The following is a 12,690-nucleotide window of genomic DNA, read 5'->3' as shown; positions in this document are numbered from 1 at the left end:
GCATTTCTATAAAAGACCTCATCCAGATGAACCTAGCTCTTCCATCTCTACATTTTCTGCTCTTGAAATGTTAGCTGTTGACAATGCTCTTTATAAAGTTGTCAACTGCTTGCTTCCCATTGTGATTCATGCATTAGCTACGGTTAGATCTCAACATCTTTTTATGCTATATGTATTTCGTCATACTGTTGACATAGATGTGACATTAAACATGTTTCACTGCATCATTCATTTCATCAAATCAGTACATGACACCGTTCATATGTCGTTTGAAAATCTTATCACGAAGTGGCTAGCATCCTTGGGTATCGACATTTCCTGTGTCAAGTTGCTATCAATGATGTCCAAATATGCTAGAATTACGGTATGATCATTTTCTTTAGCTTAAATGGAGCTGTATGGAGATAGCGTGAGGTAGATAGATGGTCGTCAGTTGGGTGAGGGATCAAGGCAGCGTCTCAGGGATGAGGGACCAACACTAGATGTTGTCATCGCTAGGAATATTGTAGCGGATGATCATGAGGATGATGTCGAGCCTGATTTTTATGGTCGATTTGATAATCTTCAATCTCAAATCCTTGAATTCAAGGAAAATATGGATACACAATTTGAGGAGTTCAGTGTTGGGTTGCAAGGGTGCAAACATAGTCCCACATCTAAAACATATGGGAAAGATCATGGGTTTAAAGGATGGAAAGTATCTCCATTGGCATGAGGCCTTTTGGGTAGAGCCTAAGAGCAAAACCATGAGGGCTTAAGCCCAAAGTGGACAATATCATGCCATTGTGGAGATACGGACATCCTTTAGACCCTACAATTGGTATCAGAGCGAGGCCGCTCTTCACCGGACTAACCGCCGGATGAGCCATGATCCAGATCTAACCATGTGGGGGCCCTCGGGGAAAACAAAGGAAGTAGGGGAGGCTCGGACCATGAGGGACATGACAGCCGGACCATGAGGACATGGTAGTCGGACCATGAGAAATGGCAGTCGGACCATGAGAAATGGTAGCGGAGCTTCCAGTGGTCCTTTGTTTGAGGGGGGGATTGTTGGGTTGCAAGGGTGCAAACATAGTCCCACATCTAAAACACATGGGAAAGATTATGTGTTTAAAGGATGGAAAGTATCTCCATTGGCATGAGACATTTTGGGTAGAGCCCAAGAGCAAAACCATGAGGGCTTAGGCCCAAAGTGGACAATATCATGCCATTGTGGAGATACGGACATCCTTTAGACCCTACATTCAGGATGGATTTGACATCAATGGTTGTCGTATAACATTATAGTCCTCTATTGATTCACTAGTGTAGATGTTTACTACATAAACATCGGGGCATCCTCCTCTTTCATTGTCATTTGTGTTGAAATGTATACCAGAATCCTAGCTATCTATATAAATAAACATTCTGAAATAAGAATCACATTTGGTCAATGTTTGCATTTAGTTTTTATGTAAGTGTCCATTTAATCTATATTGTAGATAAACATGGTGTGCGGAGTCACACACAGAAGACCATATTATTAGTTCACTATAGATTATAAACAGTGTTCACAACCAAGATGGATTGGACAAACCATTGGATTGGTTGTAGTGTAATTTGGTCTTAGTCTGTCTTGACTATAGAATTACACTAGTACACTAAGTGTGTATTGAGCAAGACCGTCTGAGGATTGTTCGATTTACACTGACTATATAATCAAACCAAATCTCTGTTGCTATGGATGTACATACTCTTAATCCATATATAATAATAAGCACATGTACTTAGTATGTACTTCTTTGATTCATCAAAGGGTGAGATTTAGAGCGATAGATCAAAAGGCCCGATGAGTTGGGAAGTAGTATTATGTACATGGTGGGTTGTTGATTATAGATGGAATCTGTGTCCTAAAAATAGGTTGATGATGTCCCCTTGAGGAGCTCATAATGATTATCATGTAAACACTGCAGGTGGACTTTGTCCGCATGATAATAAGGTTGAGTGGTATTACTCTTGGATTAGAAGTTGATTAAATTCGAGTTGTCAGTAACTCATTTAATTGGCGGACATACGATATCTTAAACACATGGAGATTAATGTACTTATAGTAAGAAGAAGCTCATATTGTAATATGAGATTGGTGCGGTAGTGCGATAATAACTCTCTAGTGGAATGAGTTATTATTGATGGACTTAAGCTGTGTGTGTTAGGTTGCAAGGGTGCAAACATAGTCCCACATCTAAAGCACATAGAAAAGATCATGAGGTTAAAAGGATGGAAAATATCTTCATTAGTATGAGGCCTTTTGGGGAGAGCCCAAGAACAAAGTCATGAGGGCTTAGGCCCAAAGTGGACAATATCATGCCATTATGGAAATATTTTAATTCCATCCGGACTAACAAGTGGTATCAGAGCGAGACCGCTCTTCACCAGACTAACCACCGGATGAGCCATGATCCAAATCTAACCATGTGCTTTGAACCTTAAACAAAGGAAGTGAGTGCTCCCGTGTCTGAATCAAGAGGACCAGACACCAGGTGAGAAGTCCTAGTAGGTCGGGTGGACCGAGGGGCAAAAAGTCCTAGTTGCGACTAGGTGAAAGTCCTAGTAGGTCAGATGGACCGAGGGGCAAAAAGTCCTGGTGGGTCGAGAATTCAGGGGGGGGCCTGTGGTCCTTTGTTTGAGGGGGGATTGTTAGGTTGCAAGGGTGCAAACATAGTTCCACATCTAAAGCACATGGAAAAGATCATGGGGTTAAAAGGATGGAAAATATCTCCATTGGTATGAGACCTTTTGAGGAGAGCCCAAGAATAAAGTCATGAGGGCTTGGGCCCAAAGTGGACAATATCATGCCATTGTGGAGATATTTTAATTCCATCCGGACTAACAGTGTGTTCGATAAAGAACATGGGAAGTTTAAGCCCATCAGAGACCTAAACCAATTCCTTCTCTAAGTCCTTGCTGTAACCTTTGGAAATCCTCAAATCTGCCTTGGAAGAATTCGTAAAGAAACTAGGCATTCGAACACATACAAAGCAGTGTAATTGATCAACTGATCGATTACACACCTTGGTAATCGATCACCTGATCGATTACCAAAGCTCCGTAATCAATTAGCTGATCCATTACGGAGGCTGGTAATCGATCACCTGATCGATTACCAGGCTTAATGAGAAAAAGTTACGAGCCTTAATCGATTCCTTGATCGATTAAGCCTCTGGGTTCGAATTGGTTACTTCTGAAATCATACCAAATTCTCTGATCTGATTGATTGAAATCATACCAAATTTATGATTCAAATCATACCAAGTTTATGAGATGACTAAGCTATAAAAGAGGAGGCTTGCTAAGGGTTTGAGACACACGAAACAAAAACCTTTTGGTGGCCGGAACCCCTCTTTGGTCGGCAGCCACCACCTACTCGTCCTCTTCTCTTTTCTCCAAGATAAAGAGAAGGAAGGAAAGTTTGCTAGCCATCGGAGATTAGAATTCTGGTGGAAAAATTCTCGAAGGATCGTTGCCCACACAACGTTCGAGAAGAGGAGAGGAATATAATAGAAAATTAAGGGGTCATCCACATCCTTCACAACAGTCCGAAGAAAAGGTATAATTTAATGTTTCCGCGTTAATTAAATTATCCTTTTTATCTTGGATCCTGTAAACCAAACACAAGAGTCCAATGATCTAAATGCGTCGATCAAACTTCGTTTGATCGACTATGAGGGCAACTTGAAATCGTTTTCGAGAAAATTTTTGTTCTGCATGAATCAACCGAAATGATTTTCCAAGAGTTTCCCATCAATTTGCACCACCTCCTTCAATTGTTGATGATATGACTCCATAGATGTTTGATAGTGATTAGGAGTTGAATGATGTGTAGTGGTTGATGTAGTTTGTTTCTCATCAGATTTTGATATTGTTATGGCACATGTTACACTATTTTTGACTGATTTTGCCTCATAGTGGACACTTTTTGTATGATTGACTCTTGCTCTATAATATACCATTGGATCATTAATGTTTAGTTATATTATCCTGCATGAATGTATTACATACATGTGTTTTATAGAGAAGTGTCATGTTGCTTTCATTATTTGGTTATTGTGTAGGTGGGGAAGTGCCCCATCTTTAATTGTTTGATGTATTGGGACTTATAGGGGCGTACTCTATCGTTGCATAAGTTAAAGGGGATCGCCCCATTCTTGATTTTGTGTTGGTGTTTATAAATTATAGAGGTGTGCCCTATATCTTAAGAAGACATAAGTTAAGGTGGAGTGCTCGTCGTTGTTATATTAGTCACTCCCTGTTTAACTTTATTTGATATTTGATAAAGTAGGAGAAATAATGTATTTAAGTGTATACTAATCGGATTGATATTATAACATGATGTTGTTGTTTTCATGCTTATTATGTTAATATCATGACATGATCGTGTTGTTTAATAATTGTTAAAAATATTGATATTATGATAAGTTGAAAATTAGCATAAACTTAAATAGATCATCAAATATCAAAAAAATAATTGATAAAAATATTGATATTATAATAAGTTGAAAATTAGTATAAACTTAAATAGATCATCAAACATAAAAAAAAGAAGAAGAGGTTATTGGTGCTATTATGCCTCAGATGATAAGTTTCAATAATTGATAATTATTTAAATTTAAGTTAATAAGGTAGATCTCACTTGTGTCATGAGTGTGCAAGTGAAGTCCTCGTAGGTCGGAAGATCGGATGTAAGGCAAGAAAAGTTCAAGAAGGTCGAGGATCGAATTCTTGGTAAGAAAAAGTCCACGCATGTCGGAAGACCGGATTCAAGGCAAAAAAAAAAGTTCAACAAGATCGAGGATTGAATTCTTAGCAAATGATGAAAATCCAAAGCAAATCACGATATCGGATGCAAGGGTAGATGAAGTCACATAGACGAAGAAACTCCCGTCATAAAAGAAATATGAGATTCATCTGACATGAGGTAATTGAGAAACAAGGGTATAAAAGCTTATGCTTGAGGGTTTAGAGACAAAACCCCTATTTTAGGGTTCACCAATCGATTACTATGGTATAACAATCGATTGATGAGCAAAAAATCCTAAACCTTAAACTAAAATTTCAAGTTTGCAACTCCAATCGATTGGCACAATTGATAGGGTTAAACTCAGAATTCAAGGTCTACTCAGTTGTTGCATCAATCGATAGGACAGAATGTGCTCAAATTGATTGGTATGTTCAACTGAGGGTTGTCAATTGATTGGACCAATTGTTTGACAAAGTTTTCTCGAGCCAACAGAGGCTTGCCAAATCGATTGGACATTGCCAATCGATTGAACCAATCAATTGACATAGTTTTCTCAAGCGAACAGAGGCTTACCAAATCGATTGGTGGATCAATTGAAGATCATCAATCAATTGGTAATTTCCACCAATCGATTAGGTTAAACCTAGAATTCAAGTTTATTCAATTGTTGCATCAATCGATTGACAAGTTGATCCAATCAATTAGTAAGCAATTCCAAGTAAAAAGAAGGTACTCAAATCGATTAATCTGTTCAACTGAGAGTTGTTAAGTGAAATCGATTGATAGAGTTTTCTCAAGTGAACAGAGGCTTTCCAAATCGATTGGGCATTGCCAATGGATTAGACCCGGCATTCGAGATTTACTCCGTCGATCCAATCATTGGTAAGCAATTCCAAGCACACAGAAGGTACTCAAATCAATTAGTCTCTTCGATTGAGGGTTGTCAATCGATTGGACTAACTAATTGACAGAGTTTTTTGAGTGAATAGAGGCTTGCCAAACCAATTAGTGGTGGTAAAAATATTATCCACTTTAGAACTAAGTGCTCATAATTATATTCTTCTATCTTATAAATCAATGATTTTCTTCATATATTTTAAATGTAGGACTTTGATTATATCTCAATGGGAATATTTAATAATATAAAATAATATTAAAGGATATTTAAATAAATGCACAAACTGACGTCATTTTAATAAAAAATAAAAAATGAAACACAATTTAAAAATAAAGAAACGACCTTTTTTATTTTTTTCTCGAAAAAAATAAATAAACAACGGGGTCAAAAGTTAGAGCAACTGCAATGGACGTGGCGTTATAACGCCCACGTCACTTTGGTGGTCGACCACTGGTCGACCACATGGTAGTGGTCGACCACCTGATCGACCACCACCACACGCGGTCGATCAACTGATCGACCCCCGTGTAAAAATTCAATCGCGCACTACGTGGGACTCATCCACTGTCCCGATTAACACGTTCAATGTTCTGAACGTGTTAAATATCTCTATCCTCTCTCACTCTTCCACGTCCTTTCCTCTTTCTTCTACATCACCCTATTAACGCGCGATTAACGCGCGTTGCGGATGCTCTTAGAAGGTAAATTTAAAAATCCTCTACTTTTTTATTGACAATAATGAACACATAAATTACATTGTACATAATACATAAATAATTTTTACCTATAAGTCTACATCTTAGCTAGCAACACAAAGGCATTATTACTTTAATCGCATATACTTAAACATAATTAAGGATTTAGTCTTAACTGTGCACAATTATTACTCCCCAAGGTACGACAGTTACTCTCGTATTCATTAAGCTACCTAAAAGTGTATTTTATAACGGTCGATTACCCCAAATCTTACCACGCACTCAGCTTGCCCGTGGGTCCAACATTGGGGCACCGCGTATCCCAATCACAAGGTTGGTAGTTTTCGCGGGGACTCCATATCGAATGTCAGCCCTCGCCTGGGGTAGATTGACCTCAAAATTCGGTCGGATGCCACAAAAAGCAAACAAAATCCAACGAACACTTAGCAAAAATAGTAAACTCCCAATCACTAGCTCGCACGTAGTCTGTACCATTTAGTACGATGACGCCGCATCGACATGTTAATCATGTCGATGATGCATGGGGACGAGAACATGTGTTGTCGCAGGCACGAAACACGGGGAGGTCCGTTTCTATTGGCCACTAGATATGGGCCCTGGGAAGACTTCGGCTAGTAGGGTCCACCGGCGATGGAAGAGTCGCCACCGAGAATGACGGCGAGGGGGCGCGTGTTCGTGACGCCTCAGCGAGTTCTAATCGTCCGTGAGCGCTCTTCCTCGCTCGCGGAGACGACGTCGAGAACAATAAAAAATTCATCATTAAGGAAATCAAGATGAGATCGGAAGCTTTTTTTTTTTAATTATTTTTCACGGTGGTCCAAGAGAACGAGTGGAGTTCCTTGCAGAGTTAGGAAGTGGAGGTGGAAGAGGAGACCAGCCGTGAAGGAAAAGGTTTTTTCTTTCTTTCTTTCTTCATCTTGAGTTTATATATGAAGTTTTGTTCTGCTTAATTCTTCAGTTTGTTAGATTGATTCGCAGAGCTCGGCGTTGTTTTGTGGTTTTGGATCGAGGATTCGGGATAAAGATTGGATTTTTGGAGTGTATAGTGATGTATGGATCGCCGTCGATGCCGGCGTCGAAGGATCTAAGCTCCGTTCTGTTCGCCGGAAACCACCCTCAGGAGCAGCCGATGAGCTCCGGTGGCCTCCTCCGCTACCGATCGGCTCCGAGCTCCCTGCTCGGAGAACTCCGCGAGAATTTCCTCCCGGTGAGCTCCGGGTGTCCCGAGACTGCAACAAGCGCCGCCATGTTCTGTAGACTTTTAGCGGAGGATATCCAGATCCGCGACGACGTGCCTCCCGGACGCGGTGGCGCCGCCACAACCCAGCCGCTCCCCCCTCAGTTCGCTACGCCGGCGTCGGCGGAGCGGAGCGGAGCTCTTTTCTCCCCTGCTTCGCAGCAAAACCACCAGCAGCAGCAGCAGCAATTCGCGAGGGTGATGGAGCAAACTAAGAACGGCGGCGGCGCCGCCTCCGGCTCCTCAAATCTCGTAAGGCACAGAAGTTCCCCCGCCGGAGTTCTCTCGCATCTCAACGCGAATGCTGGTACAAAATTTCCTCCTTTTTTGCAGCTCCCTCTCAGAAATTCTGGATTCCATCCTTTATAATCGCAAGCAATCCAAAAATCTTCGTATTTCAAGGATATCCGAACATATCAAAGAATCAAATCAGCTTCTCTTCAATCCAAACCCCCATCATGTCCCAAATCCCCGAGGTCGTCATCGCCGGCAGCAGCTCCGACGACAGCAGCGGTTACATTCCTCGATTTCCGTCAAGCAATTGGGAGAACTTTTCGCGGGGAAAGAACACGATCGAAGATCTCAATCCAACAGAACTCGAGGCGAGGAATCACGTGCCGACTCTGCCCCATCAGTTCAGCTTGCCGCCGAAGCCCTCGCCGGAAATGGCCACCATGGAAAACTACTTGCACTTCCAGGAGACAGTAGTCCCATGCAAGATCCGAGCCAAGCGAGGTTGCGCAACTCATCCCCGAAGCATAGCCGAGAGAGTACTCAATCTGATAACACAATCTTCGATCTAATCTCATAACAGAAATCATTCAAAAAAGAAAAATTGTTCACTTTTAGTTTTCTTTTTCAGGTGAGGAGAACAAGAATCAGTGAAAGAATAAAGAAGCTGCAGGAACTAGTCCCAAACATGGATACGGTATTATGATTATTTACTCCGTTAAATTAAACAACACTTTAACTGGTAATTTCTCACAGTTCTCGAATCCATCTACTTTTACTGCCAGCAAACCAACACTGCAGACATGTTAGGTCTGGCCATCAGCTACATCAAAGATCTCCAAGAACAAGTTCAGGTATTTTCGTCTATCGTCTGAACGATCGCCAGTCACGTTGCTCATGTGTTTTTTTGATGATGCAGACACTTTCCGAGAGCCGGTCGAGCTGCACTTGTTCATCTGGCAAGCAGAAGCAGAAGCTTGAGAAGTAGAAAACAGAAAAATCCATGTAGATAATAATCTGCGTTTCATGAAGAATCTGTAAATAATCTTCAGATGTATGCTTGTATTCCATCTTCTTTAACCGAGAACAACATTGTCGATTCCATGAACTTGATGATTAAAAGCTAAAACTTATCCTATTCTTTATTCGACTGGGTGTATAATAATGGAGAAAGGAACTTGTCCCTTTTGGATAACTTTCATTTTCCCGTGTGTGCGCGCTTTGCTGCAAAGGAAGTGGGCTGATGTGTCTTGGATTTTAATCAAAGTACAGCATGTCTTTTTCCGAATGAGAACAAGAAACAAAATCATACGTGAGCTGTAGGGAGAGCGAGGTTGTTTTGGCTCGCATCAAAAAGCAAATATTTCTGCAGTGATTCAGAGGTGAATGATTAGCCAGCCAGCCAATATTCAGAAATGCTTTTGGGGAATTATTGAGGCCATGAACTGTGTTTGAGTAGTCATAGATGGAAAGGGATGGAACCCTGTTTGGGAAGTAAGTATTTAATGCAAAGGTAGAGGATTCTGCTGTGGATCTTGTGATGCCAGTGGTCCCTTGCAGGACCACGGGATGAACATTAGAGCACAGCAAAAGGGGGCTTCCTTCTTCCTTCCTTCCTTCCTTCGCTGAAAAGGAAAAGCAGACGGCCGAACGCAGAGAGAATCTACCAGAAGAAAAAAAAACCTAATCATGTTTGTTGTTATTCATTTTTTTATAAATAAATAATCTGATATATTTTTCATCTTAAAAATATTAATATATTTTATAGCAGCTAAGGTCATAATTATCCGAACATTATAGCCGTCAATTTAGGGGACTCGTTGGGTTAGCCTGTCCTATCAAACAATTTAAGTGGATTAAGTTAAAATTTTATCAACCCATTTTAAGATGAATTTAGATGAATTGATCCGTCTAGGTCCGCAACCCGCATGGATTAGCCCGTGGCCAAAGACGAAGCCACGTGAAGGCTGCCCTAGGCTATAGCCCAGCGATCACATGGTCCAAAATAAATAAGTCCCACGTAGTTTATTATTATTTATATTATTATATTAGATATTAAATTTTTAACAAAATAAATAAATTAATTAATTGAATCATTGAATACGAAATGAAGGTGTTGGATTAAAATCGGATTGGGGTCGCAGGAAATCTATCGGGTAAGTGCGAAGATGAAAAATATGTTGGTTCAAATTGGGATTAATTTGTATCTGATTTGACCAAATTATGGTTGACGTGTTTAATTAGATTAAATCGGTTTAACCAATTTAAAATCAATTAGGGAATTTTTGAGAAAAATAGTGCATCGCTCCCACCGCCTCACACACAAGCCTCCATGCACTGGCTTCTTCTTCTTCTTCTGATGATGATCTTTTTTCTGATTTTCTCCTTCCTCCTCATTTTTTTTTCTTCTCAACTATAACTTAATTGTTTTTATCTTCTCTTTCTCCTATAGCAGTGCTTTGTTTTTTTTCTTTCTCTTCTCAAAAGTTGTAGCACTCATTTGTCTCTTTCTTTTCTTGTTTTCTAACTGACCAACAACCCTAATCCTTCCTCTCCAATAAGAGCAACCCTTGTTTTATCTTTTATTATTGTCGGAGCTACTTGAACCCACCAAAAAAGAGGATAAAATTTTTGTTTTCTTTTCCTTTCATTCTTGTAGTTGTTTTTATTATTTATTTATTTTTTCCCTTGTTCAGTTTAAGCAAACTAACAATAGTTCCTATTGTTTAATTTATCTTTTAGTTTTTGGGCTTTACTTTATTTCTAGTCTTCGACCAAATGCCAATAGTGGGAAAAACAAGTCACCATAGTAGTTTTTCATCCAATAATAGGAATCTCTAATTTTTATTTTATCTAGCCTTGTTATCCTTCGCCCTAAGTCCAGCAAACAACAAATAATTTAGTCGATAGTAACAAATATTGAATAATAATTTAGAATATATCGAGGTAGTGAGATTAATATTCGATAGTAATAGATGTTGAATGTCTCCTTTGGAGAAGACAAAAAGCAGTTGGCTTTGCCGCTTGTTGTCAACGGTGAAGTGAGAAAGAGGAGGAGAGTAAGATGTTGCGATGAAAGTAAGTATTCCCATCAACTCTAATTCAAGCCTCCCCAAATATAATTTCTAGATCCGTCCTTGCTCGCGGCAGACTTGGGTTGGTCCGTGCATTGAAAAAGTTTATTAATTTATTTTAAAATTTAAAATTAAAATAAAAAATTCAATGAATTAGTGAGTTTTATCCCTCTAAGTTACAATTAAGTTTAAAATTTTCAACCTATTAATTTAAACTATAATCTAAATTTTAAATTTTAAATTTTTTTTTTATTTTTTTGACAGGGTCGTGGATTGGTCCGTCTAACCCACAATCTGCCTTGGGTTGGATTGGAGATTTCCAACCCGCCAAGTTGATTAGTCGACCTGTCTCGCAGAATGATGAATTTTTAATGGATTGACCCGTTCTGTCATAGGTTGGTCCGTTTGACAACTCTACCAAACATATTTAATATAAATTAATTTAATATTTTTTTAATTTAATTTGATCAAAATTATTATATAATCCAATCTTTAATTTTTTAAATTTTTTAAAAATAACTTAATTATAAATAAAAATAAATAAAAAATTATAAAATAATATTGACGCCATCTGAATGTCTGAAATCTTTGGTCGCATGGACAGACCGTGCGACACACAGTATATGAAGTTTTAACGAATCATATCCAATGGATACTCTTTTTATAAATATTATCAAATGGGAACTTATCTCCCAAAATACCATCTAAATTTATTATTTCTAAATTGATTTTAAAATTTAAAATTTAACAAAATAAATAAAATGGACTTATAAGATCTACTAAATATAAAAATGTGATTTTTTTACATAGCCACTAATAAATAATTATTATAACGTGTATCCATCTCAAAATAAAAAGGATGATCTCGTAATTCTTGATATGTGAAAATGTGTTATTAGGTGCTTTATTTTTCCATTAAGATTGAACTTAAACCTGTGCTCGAGAGATAATTATCCATACACTGATAAGGGATATATGGATTTTCAAGAAGAGAGAAGCTGCGGTAGTTCCCTGGATTGCTCAAATCCCACGAGTGAATAAAAAGTTAGATCTACATTGGATTTCACCTGAATCGTCCCATCTATCCCCTGAAGAGAAGTTTGATTTCAAACTCTAATTTGAACAAGAGGAGTACATCATACTAATGTGCCTTGAATGATCCACATCTCCAAGATTTTTTATAAAAGAATCGCACGTTTGATAATTCATTAGAGTTGGGATGTATCTTTTGGGCACAATGCATGATAAAAGATAAAGATTATTCTTAACGATGAGGATTCATATTGGATATTTTTGAATATTTATGGAATTTGAACCACTAATAATAATGGAGTATCAGGATCCTTCTAGATTTTCTAAATTTATTTAATCGTAAGTTCGGATCATCCACATTCGAGATTAATCAGATATCTAAATTAATAATAATAATAATAAAGTTAAAGTACTTTTGCTTTTTACTAATTTTTTTACTCCAACTAAATTGATTTTGAAAAAAGTCAACTAATTTTGCATCACACATATTCTTCTTTAAATATTAACTAGTTCCGTTTGATTTATACTACCACGTAGATTTTGTTTACATTTTTCATGGGTTTTTAAACAATATGTCCTCGTTCTCTCTGTGTGAACTATTGCAACTGTCGCGAGTGGCGGCGGCTTTAATGCCCTTTCAAAAAAACACTCGCCAATCTCGACGTTTCCCTTTAGCTTCAGAGCTTCAGATCCATTTCCGGATCTCAACAAAGCGATTTCGACGC

At 38.5% G+C, this 12,690-nt stretch overlaps 1 protein-coding gene across 2 annotated transcripts; it reads left to right on the top strand.

Moving 5' to 3' along the window:
• The first annotated feature begins 7,185 nt into the window (after positions 1 to 7,185).
• Positions 7,186 to 9,006, top strand: LOC141830610 (transcription factor bHLH130-like). Of its 2 annotated transcripts, none has more exons than XM_074718016.1 (6): positions 7,186 to 7,282; positions 7,370 to 7,935; positions 8,031 to 8,398; positions 8,491 to 8,556; positions 8,645 to 8,713; positions 8,779 to 9,006. In XM_074718016.1, the coding sequence occupies exons 2-6, from the start codon at positions 7,440 to 7,442 to the stop codon at positions 8,845 to 8,847; spliced, it is 1,068 nt and encodes a 355-aa protein (XP_074574117.1). In that variant the 5' UTR covers positions 7,186 to 7,282; positions 7,370 to 7,439; the 3' UTR covers positions 8,848 to 9,006. The 2 variants fall into 2 exon arrangements, with proteins under 2 accessions (XP_074574117.1, XP_074574124.1); XM_074718023.1 differs by having other exon boundaries at positions 7,358 to 7,935.
• Positions 9,007 to 12,690: the final 3,684 nt, after the last annotated feature.

The sequence above is a fragment of the Curcuma longa genome, chromosome 1 (assembly GCF_044706935.1).
Source record: "Curcuma longa cultivar G26 ecotype Majalengka, Jawa Barat chromosome 1, ITB_CL_G26_1.1, whole genome shotgun sequence".
NCBI classification, from domain to species: Eukaryota; Viridiplantae; Streptophyta; class Magnoliopsida; order Zingiberales; family Zingiberaceae; genus Curcuma; species Curcuma longa.
This window is presented reverse-complemented; position numbering and strand designations above follow the sequence as displayed.

Bases quoted from the DNA above. Each gene is read 5' to 3' on its own strand.
- LOC141830610 (XM_074718016.1), top strand. From the start codon at position 7,440: ATGTATGGATCGCCGTCGATGCCGGCGTCGAAGGATCTAAGCTCCGTT. The intron at 7,936-8,030 runs GTACAAAATTTC...TCGTATTTCAAG, and splicing joins GCATCTCAACGCGAATGCTG to GATATCCGAACATATCAAAG. The intron at 8,399-8,490 runs GTACTCAATCTG...TTTCTTTTTCAG, and splicing joins CCCGAAGCATAGCCGAGAGA to GTGAGGAGAACAAGAATCAG.